The sequence below is a fragment of the Pseudorasbora parva genome, chromosome 10 (assembly GCF_024679245.1).
Source record: "Pseudorasbora parva isolate DD20220531a chromosome 10, ASM2467924v1, whole genome shotgun sequence".
NCBI lineage: Eukaryota > Metazoa > Chordata > Actinopteri > Cypriniformes > Gobionidae > Pseudorasbora > Pseudorasbora parva.
The window spans coordinates 31,720,172-31,736,672 of NC_090181.1; the positions used below are offsets into that span (position 1 = coordinate 31,720,172).

General features: G+C 38.5%; 1 protein-coding gene across 8 annotated transcripts in view; it reads right to left on the reverse strand.

The window, feature by feature from the left end:
- Positions 1–16,501, reverse strand: part of ralgapa1 (Ral GTPase activating protein catalytic subunit alpha 1) — a 117,591-nt gene that overhangs the window by 38,141 nt on the left and 62,949 nt on the right. For all 8 annotated transcript variants that reach the window (XM_067455872.1, XM_067455871.1, XM_067455875.1 and 5 more), the window contains 8 exons: positions 13,425–13,550; positions 10,168–10,226; positions 7,867–7,975; positions 7,081–7,191; positions 6,921–6,989; positions 6,102–6,233; positions 4,645–4,828; positions 201–1,170 (listed from right to left, as the gene is read on the reverse strand). In XM_067455872.1, coding sequence (XP_067311973.1) covers positions 201–1,170; positions 4,645–4,828; positions 6,102–6,233; positions 6,921–6,989; positions 7,081–7,191; positions 7,867–7,975; positions 10,168–10,226; positions 13,425–13,550 — 1,760 coding nt within the window. The remainder of the gene's footprint in view (positions 1–200; positions 1,171–4,644; positions 4,829–6,101; positions 6,234–6,920; positions 6,990–7,080; positions 7,192–7,866; positions 7,976–10,167; positions 10,227–13,424; positions 13,551–16,501) is intronic.

Below are 16,501 nucleotides of genomic sequence, written 5' to 3' on the forward strand. Positions count from 1 at the left end.
CTAATCAGATATACCAGAATCATCTCAATCAAGACTCCAAGAAATCTCAAAAGAGAGACAAAATATGTATTGTTGAGGTGCCTCGAGGTTTGTAAACACTAGAGTACACCAACATTTGTTACAATTAGGATTTGTACCTGTGGATACCCTATTGGATTTCTAGGCATTTTCAACTGCAATGTGTGTCCTCATGGTCTTACCTCTTCTCCCAGGAGTTCATGCCCAGTATATTGAGGAGCAGTTTGCAGTAATAGAAGGCAGACTGGGGTCTCTGCGGGCTTGGCTCTTGCTGTACTACGGCCCTCATGTTCAGCTCATTCCCACGATGCAGCGCGAAGTCCTGCTCCTCAGCACACTGCTTCAGGATGCCGTTGATGACGTCGTTCTCCTGCTTCTCAGACACGCAGGTGGGTGGCGGGGCTGGAATGTTGAGCGGTGCGCCAGTACATTGTAGGCACTCTGGGCTGGAGTATCCCAGGTACTGCAGCATCTCGTCCAGAGCATCCTCCCCATCCTGCAGGGAGTCCCAGCCCGGGATCACCTCTCTGCACCGCCGTTTGGCCTGTGGGGCCATCAGTTCCAGACCTGCCTCTTCCTCCTCATCCTCTTCCTCAAGTTCTTCCTCCTGCCTGTCTTCTTTCATCTCTTCATGCTCATCCAGGTCCTCCTCATTCTCCTGAAAAGCTTCATCCTCTGGTTCTTCTTGACTGCCTCTCTCTAGACTGTCCTCATCTCTGCCATGCTCTCTACCACCCCCTGCTTGATTGGAGGACGAGTAGAGGTGCAACGTTTGACTAGGCGGACCATACAGTACAGCCGAGTCCCAGGAGTGTTTGCCGGAAATGTCTCTTACAATCACCCGGACGCAGGCACTGGTGGTGGTGAGGCCGGCTGACATCCCGCCACCCGGCAGGCCGTCCTCTGCCCGGATTTGTAGGTAGGACAGCAGGGTGGTGCCATTAAGCACAAAGAACTGCAAGTTAGGAGCGTCAAAGAGTTCAGGAGTCAGGTCTGCGCTCTCGCTGTATGGGTTATCCTGGTTCTCGCACACCTGGCTGGTCAAAGTGGCCGGACCACCACTCATTGGATAGTGACCCAGGTGGTTGACCAGGTGAGATATGACCGTGCGTGCCGCAATTGAAATCAGGCCTTGCTGAATGCGGCTCCTCACTACAGACAAAAAGAGAAAGATGTATTTGTAAGAAGTATGAGCAGAAATTTTCATAGATTTTCAAAGACAATTAGAGTGCCCATTCTTCATACATTTTTACACATCCCCCACTCCTTGAGTATATGTTTTAGGCTAATTTGATCATGTTTTCAAATCAATGAAGATGACTATGAAGAGTGAAGTGCTCTAAGCTCAGTTTAAATCTATTTGGAAACTACACAATTTCAAAATCATCTTGATGTTGTTGACAAATCAGTATTACAGAAGCTTTATATAGTTTTTGGGCTTGGGGCAGTTGTGCCCAAATGGTTATAAAGTTGAACTTGTAACCTGAAAGGCGGGCAGAGTGTATGACAAGCGCTCTCTTTCACTCTCATTACCCACAACTGAGATGGCCCTTGAGCAAGGCGCGTAACTCCCGAACACACCCCAGGCGACGCAACAAAAAAAGGCTGCCCAATGCTCTGGGTGTGTATGTGTGCATTTGAATAGGTGAAATGCAGAGAACAAATTCCAAGTATGGGACACCATATTTGCCTACACATCACTAAACCCTTAGAGACAGCAGCCCACAGCTAATAAAATAACTATCACTCTAAAACTTTTAATAACTTTAAAAAACGCTAATCCAATCTGTATGCTGTACAGTGCACCATAAAGAGGAAAATCTCAGAAGTATCAGAAGTACATAGTATTTCTCGACTGATCATTCACAGGCTCCGTTGTAAGCATCGATGAGTCATTAAAATATCTAGCATGAATAGTCAAGAAAACGCATGTGGGTTTTTACACTAAGCCAAACAGAAACGATTGTTGATCATTAGTCCCACCCGTTTATTGCATGGTTTGTTGTCACAACTTTTTACATTGTTTGCATTTGCTGTTCAGGTTCAAATGATAATATATTTATCTGAAGAAAAATGTGAGCTTCAGTGTCCTGTTATTATATAACAATCTTTCTATTTACTTACTCCTTAAACTTTTTTGGACGCATCTACATAGTCAGTAAATAAAATACACCTGTTTTCACTCAGAATCGCCAAGAACAATGTTATAATAAATGGCTATAACTTGCGGTTTGTTACATGTAGACATTTAATCTAAAAGTCTAAAACAACCAAGTCTAACTTTCTAAAGAAAAAAAATCCAAACTTCATGAAGTTCTGTTTAAGTTTACAGTAAAAACACAATTTTCGCTGCCATTTCTCTTAAAATTATATTAATTTAATCCATTTTCATACTAAATAAATGTAAAGTTTTGGACTTAAAATAAGCTAGATTGAAACTTCATGTTCTCCAGTTTAAAATTAAATATGGGACTTGATGCTAACTGTTAGAATGGGTGAGAAAAACAGATAAGTAGAGGCATGTCAGGCGTCCCAAAAATGTTCTAGGTCTTTAAGAGTTAATACATTAATGTTGATTTTGGGTCAACTGGCATAATCAGATGCGTTTTTTTTAGGATCATTTGCATGAAATGGCAATTTTATATTCATTTTCAATACGATGCCACAAAAATAATAAATAACCCAAACAAAAATGCATGAATATTTAAGAATATTTTAAAATCAACATTTTCCTAAAAATGCACATACACTCACACGCGCGCACACACACACGCACGAGCGCGCACACGCACAAAAACCATTACAGTGGCCAAAGTAATTTGTCTGAATGTTAATGGCCACAGTAGCAGCGTTAAAAATAATATTAAATCAATCAAAAAGTATAGATACACTAATCAACTAATCTGTTCATCCATCCTATACATCTGGTCGAATTTCATTCAAATCAGTCTGTATAGTGAGTGAGAGACATGAACAGACTGCAGTGATGATAACAAGGTGTAAGAAATAAGTAAAGGAAGAGTTCAGGCACTCGTTTTATCAGGGAGGTAGTGATTTTCAGATCTATCAGTGTTAAACTCCTGCAGAGCCGGGATGAGTGAAGGTGCAGACAGCTCGTGTGAATACAGGGACATTAGGGTGTGATGAAGAATGCAGGATGCCTGGTGAGAGGTACAGATGCCTCGATGCTGGTAAGGAGCTCCCGACGGAGACACTCCCTCATCATACACTGCCAGAACTCACAAAGAGACCATGCAGAGAGCCGCCCAATGCCGGTACACTCGACGTGCCAGAGGCCCACTCCCCCCAATCAACACACCACACCAATCACATTCAGAGACACTCTCCATCGCCTTAATGAGCCAAAACATTCTTAGACTGGGGATCTCGGGAGGAGGGATTTTATCCTGATGAAGCAGTCTTCTGTTCGGACCACCTCAGCTGCAGAGTGCCCTCCGATCCAGCAAGAATTCAGTGCTAGGAGTAATTTCAAGAGTAATGGAGGTAGGAAAGTGGTGGACACATGTCTCACTCAGGGTGTAATGATTAGTTATTTTCGTCTGATGGAGAGAGACACAGCACCGTCCGGCAGCAAAGGAAACCAGCCCCCCTGCTGTCAATCTCAAGCCCATCCTTGCCCTGATACACACTGAAACTAGTACAAGGGAGCAAACCGATTTGCAGACATTATTCCTGCTTATAACTTGTTCTACTACTGTACTTGTTTTAAGAGAGGTTTTACAGAAGGTGATAAAGATAAGAGAAACATGGGTGGATAACACCGGGCGTCAAGCTCTATTCACCCATGTTAATACATGTTTGATCAGTTCAGTCCTATGTTAATCCAAGTAAAAAGCTATGTAATGAAAAGTCAGATAAGAATTTTGTTAGCTCCACGCCAATGGCATCTCATTGGTCCAAAATGGTGCATTTAGTAGCTGCATATTAAACCTTTAATCATTCTGATTGGCTGCCTGCCTTATGATTTTGCTTTCTGTAAGGAGAGAATGACTTAAAAGTGTTAGTTCACCAAAAATTTAATTTATGTCATTCATGACTCACCCTAATGTGATTCATGATTTGGATCGCGTGTCAAACTGCCAAAATGCTGAAATCACGTGGCATTGGCGATCCGAATCACGAATCAATATGCTGATTTATGACCGTTTGAATCTTTATTTGAGGTTTGAAAACAAAAGCAGAAGAGAAGACAATGCTGAATAAAGTTGTAGTTTTTGTTATTTTTGGACCAAAATGTCTTTTCAATGCTTCAAGAGATTCTAACTAACTAACTGATGTCACATATGGTATACTCTGATGATGTTTTTATTCCCTTTCTGGACATGGACAGTAGTATGCATACACTTAGATATGCTGTCAGACTAAATGTAAAATATCTTGAAGATGAGCGGATGTCTTACAGGTGTGGAACGACATTAGGGTGAATAATTAATTACATCAATAAAATTTTTGGACAAACGAACCCTTTAATGGTCAAAACTTGTCATGTCAAAGCTGGTGAGGACAAGGTGTAAACAAAAGAAAAGGTAGAAAGACAAGCGTGAGAGCAGAAATTGACTGAAAAATCAGTTGCGAAAACAAAGAATGAGATAAAAAGTAGGTAACCTTCAGTGACAGGTTGCAGTTTGGAGGAGCGTTCAGAGTCAGGTGAATGGAGCGGCTCTGGCTCCTTCAGGTTCTCCAGTAGTAGAAAGGGGTCATAGTCTGGGCTACTTAAGTCTGACAGGTGAATGGGGAAGTAATTGGGGTTACTGAAGCTCTGAGCCCCATACACACAGCCATGGAGGACCTGCAAGATGAACAAATGGGTTAGAAATACAAAGAAATAAAACATAATGCACAGCTGTTTCACAGGGTCTTAAATGTGTCATGAACTGGCTTTTTTATTTTTTTATACTGTTGTCTGAGGTCAACTAATGATGTTCGTGTGGTTTTTACATTCAAAAAAATCATAACTAATAAGTAATAGGCTATTTTCTACACTAGTTTTGAGGCTCTTTCCTGAACGCTGGGTTTTGATGGGCGTGCCGCACTGGAGACTTGGAAGTAAACGCCCACGGCTAGGATTGGAGAAGATTTGCATATTTAATGAGCTTCAGCTTCCCTGTCAGTTCAGGGAGAGGAGAGATTGAGGTAGAAGCGGCAACCAGAATGAGTCTCTCGACCACAGGGCTCGTAAACGTCTTTATCAAACAAACACAATTATTTATTTCTCATCGACCGCGATTGATTGAACTATTATTTTTATATTACACATAGCCTGCAAGATCGGACGATATAAGCACGAACCGTGCGCGCACACAACAAAAACGGAATATAATGAGATTCATCGGCCTGCCGGGCTTTGTGAGCTCTGGCCCATACATGTCTGAGTCAAGCGTACTAAAGGTATGTTTCTGTTAGACACGTACACATAAGCAAAACGATCTGTAACAATGCAATACTTATATATAAAAACACGTTTTACTCACATTAGTGTGTTGCACCATTCCTGTCGGATCCAAATCCAGCTTTGACCGGAGATTTGTTTACAAACAATTCAGCAGTGAAATGACGCGAACACCACTGTCTTCCCCTCGTGAACTGGAACTTTATTAAAAATAAAGTTCAACCACTCATTCCTATTATTATTATCCGAAGGAAGCTTATGCAGCGACTGTGTTCTTCCACAACCAGGAATAGTGCAATATATTACTATCTTCCTCGGCATGTTTATTGTTGTTGACCATCTAGCATGAGCCGATCAGCTCCATGAGTCGGTGGGCGAGGCTATGGATTAGACACGCGGTAGAGGCAGTGTTTCGTCGCGCAATGACGTAAGTATGAAGCGCAGGACCGTTTGCTGAGCCTGGTGTCTATAAAAGGTTTTCTTTGACTAATAAGGAAGTTTTCAGCTCTGAAACTAAGAGAATATTCTTATATTACAATGACCTTTTATATATCACAAGCTCAAGGGAAAGTTGATTTCTCAATTCAACACCCCTTTAATTTACAGATAAAAATTATGAATATTGAGAGACATAAATTATGTGTAATAGATGATGCGAGCAATGGTCTCGTACTTTATAGATGCAGCTTAGGACAGATTTGTCAGTCTTCTCCTTGTCTGAGGCACCTTGGACCGGCTGGAGGAGAGTTTTTGGAGGTAGAGCCATCACCCAGTCCAGCAAACACAGCAGCAGAGACACAACCAGCTGGAAAAAGGTATATATACATATACATACACACAGACATATGAACAATTAAAAAAAAAACAGTAATACTGTGGAATTAAAATACATGCCTTCTATTTCAATATATTTTAAAATGCTATCTATTCCTGCGATGGCAAAAGCAACCTGGTGACCAATTTTAAAAGTACACCCAGTTCAGTATCACCCTCATGTCTCACAAAACCAGTTCGGCAATTTCTGCCTATTCTTCACACAAAGCTATCAAACTGCTTAGACTTAGAACGTAGCGTGCAAGTTGTTAAGCTGCTTTACACTGCATTTATTTTATTAGTAAGAACAGGAACATTACTTGATATATTGCATCCATCTAGGACAAATTGTTAACCCCTTTCCCTTTTTATTTAGAAGAAAACAGACACAGAAGAGGAAAATATGTAGAGAGCGAGAGGGTATGGGACCAGGACAAGTTCAAATCAAACAACTTAATTTGGATTGAAATGAGCAACCAGGACTTTCTGTAAAATAACTCTTTTTGTGTGTTAAAAAACCCCCCAAAAACCCCACAATATTCAGATTTTGAAAGATATGTATACTTTCCTGTTAAAAAAAATCATTATGAACTGATGGCTGAACAAAAAAGCATTTATTTAACATTTATAAGAGTGTGTTCTTTCATTGTTTTTGGGTGCACTTGTTAATGAAACATACCCTTTTATCCAGCTCATGAGGGGAAGACTCTGTGACAGGAAGAAGGTAAGTGATGGTTGCAATAAGGACCTAAAAAGGGAAATTAATGTTACTTTCTATTTAACAAATCAAAAACAGCCTTAGCTTAATTTCAGCTTACTTGCAGTATGACTGACTTTACCTCCACTATTTTCTTTGGAGTGTTAGGCGGGAATTTCTGCAGTTCGTCGACGTAGTTTATGAGCAGGTGCAAAATGTCTGAGGCCACCAGGGCAACGGTTTTATTTGAGAACTGCAAGGAAGGTATTAATAGTTAAAATGGAAGTCATCAGTAACTTTAATGTGCTCAGACGTGTGGAGCAAAACACCAAAATTGCGTTGTGCGCCTCATCTGAGCTGATTAGGACGGGATAAGTCTTTTCCTAATTCTGCTTCATGGAACACACCCAAAGGAGAGAGAGCCTCATGTCTAACCCTCCACTGACCACAGATTCTAAGAAAAGCCAATAAAATTGACCCGATCACAAACAAGCTTTCCTGATTGGACCAGAGTTTGAGTATGTGTGTGTCTGTTGGCCCTAGACTTCATTTCAGACAGAAATGTAATAATTCCTCGAACTCTCTGAAGCGTACATTCTTCAGTGGATTAGCCTTCTGTCTGTGAGAAGCAGAGGAGCCAAACATGTTGACGGTCCAGATTTAGGAAGGCTGGTAGGGGTGGGTGCAGGGAGTATGGAATAATCTTCTTCTGGATGAACAGAACACACTTGTGCCAGTGCAGTGAGCCCAGGCATCAGGAACGGCTTCAGAAGACTCAGGCCAAGGGCAATGCCATCATTTCTCTGCTGTGCTCACTTACATTGCCAGTGAAGGTTATTTTACAACACAGATGCTTCTATTCCGTTTATAATCAATCTTTAACAGCAGAATACATGTATATGTTGTCGTGTAACCAAGCATCCGTTACCTTGAGAGTAACACAGATGACATTAAGTGCTTCTTTGATCTGCGGATGCTGAGTGCCATGAACCAGCTCTTCACAGAGCCAAATACCCAGACTACAGAGTGCCACACACCTGAAAAAAGAAACAGAGATAAGGGGTAAATCTCACGTAAAATAAAGGGATAAATAATTGCCAACACGTTCAAAATAAACATACACACATGAATTGAGACAAAGCACAAAATGCACAATCCCTTTGAAAATACTCGTTATAGATTGAAAAATGTTTGCATCTGCCTTGCAGAATATTTATATTTATGTTAGCATTTAAAATGCATGAAGATAAAAAAAACTATTGAATAATAAATAAGTTATTTATATATAAAGTTTACATATATGAATGTATGTACTTTAATTTTTGTAACATTATAAATATCTTTACTGTCACTTTTGATTAATGGAATGTGTCCTTGCTATAAAAAATTAATAATTACATAGCAATAGAAGATTGGGCATTTTTTTGCCTTGTCTGATGAGTCTCAATTTCTGCTGCGCCATTCAGATAGAGTCAGAATTTGACATAAGCAACATGAAAGCGTGGATCCATCGGTTCAGGCTGGTGGTGATGTAATGGTGTCAGGGATATTTTTTGGCACACATTTTGGGCCCCTTAGTGCCAATTGAGCAACGTTTAAAGGTCACAGCCTACCTGAGTATTGTTGATGACCATGTGCATCCCTTTAGTGTACCCATCTTTTTATGGTTACTTCGAGCTGGATAATCCATCATGTAACAAAGCTCAAACCATCTCAAATTGGTTTCTTGAACATGACGAGTTCACTAAAATTAAATTGCCTCCAGAGTCACCAGATCTCAATCCACTTTTGTGGTGGAATTGGAGATTTGTAGCATGGATGCACAGTATACAAACCTGCAGCAACCTCGTGATGCTATCATGTCAATACGTACCAAAATCTGAGGCATGTTTCCAAGGACCTAGTTGAATCTATGACATGAAGAATTAAGGCAGTTTTGAAGGCAAAAGGGGGTGCAATCCAGTACTAGAAAGGTGTACCTAAAAAAGTGGCCAGTGGGTCATTTGGTTGGTCGGTCGGTCGACAGACAGATGGATAGATAGATAGAGAAGGGTTTTTTATATTATATATTGAAACGCATTGCAAAAGATCAAATATGACTTCAATTTGCATTGCCTGAATAAGTTCCCCGCCTCAATGTGTTGAGGCTCGAGCCCTAACCGCTAGGCCATAGATATTTAATCCTGCCTCCTGTCTGCTCCTTCTATGATCTAAGGCTTTCCTCAGCTTTTCTCCGAAAAAACACCCAAACTTTTTCCACAGGGAGTTAAAGGGGCTTCTAATGACTTGAGCCCCATCACGATCTACTCTAATCCTACTGAGTACTAGATTACTTTAAATGACACTGCTCCTAATCTGTCTACATATGACCAGACACGTAGCCCCACACCGGTTTAACACAGACCTTAATGTACAGAGTTATTAATCTGTCTGGCATGGGGCTTGCTTGCTTCTTTTTCAAAACTAAATCTAACAAGGAGTATGCACTGACCTGGAAACATTCCAATATTAAAACACGAAGCAGGACTTTAATAATACAATCCTGAGTAAGGCTGCTAAACCCAACAAAACGGGATGATTAATGAATTAATGATACAATCATCTGTTAAAATAAAATCTATGTTTAAAATAAAATATCTACATTCCATAATTCAACTTAATTAGAATGTTTAACGCCTCTCACTGTTCAAAGCGCTTGCGATGTCATCGTTGCGCTAGTTATGCATTCTTTTGTAAGTTGAATACGGATGCCGGTCTGGCGAAAGCTAGATATTTTACTTTATGGGTATTTTTCCTTACACAAACGCATCACTTCGCTTCAGTAGACCTTTATCAACCCCCGGGAGCCGTGTGGATTACTTTTATAATGGATGGATGCGCTTTATTGGGCTTCGAATTTTGGGCTGCCATTCACAGCTTAGATTTAACAGGACATTTTTTTATATAATTGAATACGAAAGAAGAATGTCATATAGACCCAGAATAGCTTGAGGGTGAGAAAATTATGGGGTAATTTTCATTTTTGGATGAACTATCCACTTTAATGCACCTAGACGACATGTTTTTTTAGAAGAGGATATGATGTGGAAAGTGAGTGGCAAATTGGATTGAATTGTCAAATTCAAACTTGTGTCGGTTATATGAGCATCACAGCAGTCTGCGTCAGAGTAAATGTGGTAACTACCAAAGCACAGCTATGACTAGGACAAGGTACGTTCAGAGTGTGTACCTTGCTGGTGCAGAAGGCTCATCTCTGGCAGAGGTCAGGATGTGCTTGATTATATGCTCCTGAAACACAAAAACAAAAGAATTACTATTAAAGGTGTGGCATCATACATATATTATTTATTTATATAGCTTTTCCTTGATGTTTCAATTGCATTTTAAACCTTAAAAGCCCTGTAGTAACTCATAATGTAATAACTGCACATAATTTAAGAAGTATCACATTATTATTGTAATAAAATGATCATAATGTAATCATTTTAAAAATGTAATACAATATTGTACATTATGTAATTATTTACATTATGAGAAATGTATGCCATTATAAACTCACTAACAATTTTTATTATTGTAATAGCCTTTAAGACAAAAAAAAAAAACGAGTACTCCGTTACAGTAAACTTTAAAAAATCTAAATCCAGGTCTTAACCTGCCTACAAAATCATTCAGATTACTGATACTACTACTAGTAGTAGTAGTTTAAAGGTGCAAAAGTTCAAATTTTATTTATTTATCTGGATTCAGATTTTTTTTAATTTACTGTAAAGGAATACCAATGCTTTATATTTAATAAACATATAATAACCCAATAATAATGAGTATGAGTATTTAAATGTTGCAGTCATAATTAATATTTAAATGTTGCATGGTGCAGGTAGTTTAAGACAGATTTAGATTTTTTAAAATGTACCGTATAGGAATACTAATATTTTTATGTTTAAAAAGCTATTACAATAATAAAAATGTTTTTCGTGAGTTTATAATGTAATAATTTTCTCATAATGTAAAAATTGTTATTAAATTATGAGCTTATTATTTTATCAATTACATTATGAACATTTTAATATAATAGTTATAATAATATAATACTCAATACATCATTCACAGTTTTTACATTATGTGCAGTTATTACATTATGAGTTGCTACAAGCCCTAAAAATGTAAAGATAATTAAAATAATAAAATCATTAATTTAATATAAGAGACACTACCACATTTCAAAAGATTTTTCCATGTTTTTGGAAGAAGTCTCACTAAAACTGCATTAAATTTATCAAAACACAATAAAAAAAACAAATATTGTGAATATTACAATTTAAAATAACAGTTATATATTTTAAAATGCAAAGCTGAATTTTCAGCATCATTACTCCATTTATTTTGTGTCACATGATACTACAGATATCATTCTTTGCTGTTTTGCTGCTTAAGAAACTTTTGAAATTTCTTATCAATATAAATGCTAAAAACAGCTGAGCAGCTCAGTATCTTACTGACTTATAATCTTGAAAGGTAGTGTATATACATGTCAAAAATGATTCCGTCAGAATGCATGAACAATTCTGAATGGGCATCAATAAAAATATAGGATGGAAAAAAATCTGTTCAAGGACCTGGTGACATCCTGATACCGATCCATTTCATTCCATCTAGGGAGAATCAGATTATACGCCACCCATTTCTTTGCCACACAGACTTTCACACGGCGCATTTGCACACAGAAACATACACAATACCACACACTCCCACCAGAGACACAGATGCACAGAGCGAGATAATGCAGACAGACAAACAGATAATGATCAGAACCGCTCACAACAGACACAAAATCTGACATAAAACCAGCAATCTGGCAACTCGGAACATGACATATCCAACCATCTGGAAAAGAAGCATCTGTGCGCACGCACATACACGCAGACACAAAGATCACGTTAACCACAGTCTTGTCATTCATGGCCTGCTCTGGGTTATCAGATGCCATCATGTGAATTTCTGCATGCGAGTGACGGATGCCTCCCCGCATGGTATTAGCTCCTTACTGTCGCCCGGAACAACACGGCAACACAATAACAACAGCCCTGTTGAGCTCGGCTCAATGCAGCCTGCATTGCTGATCGCCCATTAGCACATTAGTGCCAGCAGGAACAATTACAGCAGATTTCCCTGCACTCTAAACAGCCGCTGGAGTGGCATACATTCAGCCACTTGGATCTGCATAAGGGCAGGCAGTGGATCAGAGGTTAAAAGCAGACTATAGATATGAGCACATAAGGGAAGTCCTGATTGAAAGTCGGTGGTCCAATGTAGCCGCATGAAATGTCAGATATTATGTGTAGGAAAGATGAACTGTGTATATTTCCCAGACTGATTAGTAGATGTGTTGTCTAAACAAATAGTCAGTATTAAATTGTGTAACTTTGTTAAAATACTTTCCGCTGTGCCATTTTGTATATAATTACAAAAAGATTACTTGGTTGAAATTGGTCAATTTACAAAAATTCATGGGGGATGGTGTGGTCAGTGTGGCTACATCTTGTAGCTAACTTTAATACATTTTATTTTTAACATTTAAACATTAAAGAGTAGAATAAAAATATAGGCATATATTCATATACTACTGATGTGAAGTGCACTGAAGTGTTTAATTGTTACCAACATATATTTTTGTAAATAAAAATAACTATAAATGAGTTCCAAATGACTATTATTTTAAAGTGCACTTTCAGGGGTTCAAAGCACTAACTTTGGATATCAATTCAATCCAATGATACAGAATATAATTTCTGAATGGAAAGTGCTCTCTCTCTCTCTCTCTTTCTCAAACACACACAGTCACAAGTAGGCTACAGCGCACACATTCTTTCTATTCTGAATAACTTAATAGAAACAGACAGAAACGCCATCAAAAGTGCTTTTGAGCTATTAGCCAGTGGCTTTAGTGACAAGTCATTAAACAACTAGCAGTATAGTTATTGTTAGCTCTGGCTTGAATGGATGGTTTCTGCAGATTTAAACATATATGCATGTGTGCATTATTATCTCAGTAATTACACTCTCTTTTAATAATTAACTACAACTTTGACACCAATGCCGTACGGAATCGATGCATTTTAGCTATTATTCGTCCTAATGTGTCCTTAAACACTAATCAAAGAAATATCATGCCTTCTGTTCTCTTCTTTTTAAATAACATTAAAAGGTGAGCTTGAACCGTTCTCCTGGCCATTTTGAACAAGCTTAATAATGACGAAAGCGATAATGTTATTATCGAATTATTATCGAATTATCAATTTTATCAACAATTTATCAATTACAGATCAATTGTTAGCATCCCAAATATATAATTTATTTAAATATTATAAAATTATAGAAAGGACAAAGAGTAGATCAATAGCTGACCTCAGAAATGCATACATGAGCCCTGAGGCAAGCATTTTTTTAAATATTTTTTTTAATTATATTTACACAAAAGAATACCTTGACATCCGTGAATTTCGTCATGATGATTTCGGCTGTTGTAGGGTGCAGTGCAGGAAGTTCGTTGTACAAGTTTGGGAGGCACACCAGGGAGCCCAACAAGATCTGAGCCTCTACCCGTGGAGCCTGGGAAAGAGAGAAAGACAAAAGCAATTAACAACAGCTCAAAGTTAAAGGGCACCTTTTGTGCAAAATTTACTTTTACATGATGTTTGAACATAAGTGTGTCAGCAGTGTGTGTACACAGCCACCCTATGATAAAAATCCACCACTCCTTTTTTTTTTTTTATTCCAATAAATCATAAGCAGTGTCTCAGAACAAGCCGTTTGCAGATTCCTGCCAAAGTGGCATCACTTTTTACAGGCCCCGCCCAAGACTGTTGACAGACACTGCCGTATTAGCAAAGGTAATAGACCCCGTTCTGAGCGAGTTGCACACAGTCCGCCATTTTTTTCCAGCAGATGTAGCGACAAGAATGTTTAATAAGCGATTGAGGTGTTTTGTTGTTGGATGCAAGAGTGAACATAACAGTCTCCATGTACTCCTGACATCAGAGCCGCTGAAGATTTTTTAAGGTAATCCCCCCACCCATATACTTAAAATAGTTTATGTCTGCACACATCATTTTACACCCGACTGCTTTTTGAATGGATTTCTATAGACCCCTTCACGGGTGACGTCACAGGAAAATTCGCAGTTCGCATTGCGCATGTCGGGGTCAGAAAGTTCATTCCATCCCATTGAATTGTATTTTAACCAGAGAATTTCTCGTCAAGAAAAAAAATGCCTACTTGCATCGTGAACTGTGAAAATCGCACCAGTTGCGGAGTCATGTTTTTCAGGATTTCCACAGGATCTCATCCGTTAAAGAACATCAACGACATATGTGGCTGCAAGCTGTAACGGGCTGGGGTGTGTTAATGTCACTCAGGTGGTGGAGTAATAACTGCTTTTAATGAATTAGCTTGAGATCGAATTCATGCTAGATTTTTTTACTATAAATTATAGACATGACATCTGAGGACTAATTCTCTTTTTTTCTCCGTTATTTTGCTCTATTTCCAGATTCGTTCAAAATCTCGTAATTCTTAATTTACACACACGCGCTCTTCAAAAAAGGTGCATTGACAAACTAAAAGACATGAATGACATTTGTATGAATTCAAAATAAAATGTATGATCGTACTGAATGTCAGCTTGCTTTATTTTGCTCAAGATAAGGATTTATTAAGTCCACATGCAAACAAGACAATGCTGCACAGATCGAGAGCTATCGTTGCAACCACTCACGTTTGTGATGATGTTTATGGATGTTCGTTCGAACGATGATTTCGGGAAACACAGACTCTAACTATGTTGATAACAATGAAACTAATAATGCTTTTGGCTAACGATGCTTTTGTATTTTCATTTAATCTAGCACAAACAATATAAATTGGTACATTTATAGTCATTGTCTGTGTTTTATATGTGCCTTATAAATACTTGCCCTTTGTAGTGAAATGTACTTGTAGTATACGGCAATAATAAAAGCAAGAGCACACACTTTATTACAGTTCATCGGAATTGATTTACGAATATAAAGTGTACCAGTTTATTAAGCACCACCTGAAAAGGAATAAGGTCTGTATATATTTGTATTCTGTTAATTGTAACTAGTGTTTCTGTGTACTTCGCTAGATATGTTGATGATAAATTAAGAAGAGAGAGTTTATGGATAGTAATTTAATGCTCACTTGCACTGTTTTATTTAGCTCTTACAGTGATGTTCTGGAGTGAACACAGACACTTCATATTTCGTGTGACGTACAATAAACGTCAAAACTTATTGGTAAAGTTTTAGCCATCATTCGGATGGGGTCCGGTACAAGGCGTGTACTAATATAGTGGATAAAAGCAAGAAGACAACACAAGTTATAACCATAATTAAATTGAAATATACAGTCTTGTTCAAAATAATAGCAGTACAATGTGACTAACCAGAATAATCAAGGTTTTTAGTATATTTTTTTATTGCTACGTGGCAAACAAGTTACCAGTAGGTTCAGTAGATTCTCAGAAAACAAACAAGACCCAGCATTCATGATATGCACGCTCTTAAGGCTGTGCAATTGGGCAATTAGTTGAAAGGGGTGTGTTCAAAAAAATAGCAGTGTCTACCTTTGACTGTACAAACTCAAAACTATTTTGTACAAACATTTTTTTTCTTTCTGGGATTTAGCAATCCTGTGAATCACTAAACTAATATTTAGTTGTATGACCACAGTTTTTTAAAACTGCTTGACATCTGTGTGGCATGGAGTCAACCAACTTGTGGCACCTCTCAGCTGTTATTCCACTCCATGATTCTTTAACAACATTCCACAATTCATTCACATTTCTTGGTTTTGCTTCAGAAACAGCATTTTTGATATCACCCCACAAGTTCTCAATTGGATTAAGGTCTGGAGATTGGGCTGGCCACTCCATAACATTAATTTTGTTGGTTTGGAACCAAGACTTTGCCCGTTTACTAGTGTGTTTTGGGTCATTGTCTTGTTGAAACAACCGTTTCAAGGGCATGTCCTCTTCAGCATAGGGCAACATGACCTCTTCAAGTATTTTAACATATGCAAACTGATCCATGATCCCTGGTATGCCATAAATAGGCCCAACACCATAGTAGGAGAAACATGCCCATATCATGATGTGTACTGTGGCTTGAATTCAGAGTTTGGGGGTCGTCTCACAAACTGCCTGTGGCCCTTGGACCCAAAAAGAACAATTTTACTCTCATCAGTCCACAAAATGTTCCTCCATTTCTCTTTAGGCCAGTTGATGTGTTCTTTGGCAAATTGTAACCTCTTCTGCACATGCCTTTTTTTTAACAGAGGGACTTTGCGGGGGATTCTTGAAAATAGATTAGCTTCACACAGACGTCTTCTAACTGTCACAGTACTTACAGGTAACTCCAGACTGTCTTTGATCATCCTGGAGGTGATCATTGGCTGAGCCTTTGCCATTCTGGTTATTCTTCTATCCATTTTGATGGTTGTCTTCCGTTTTCTTCCACGTCTCTCTGGTTTTGCTCTCCATT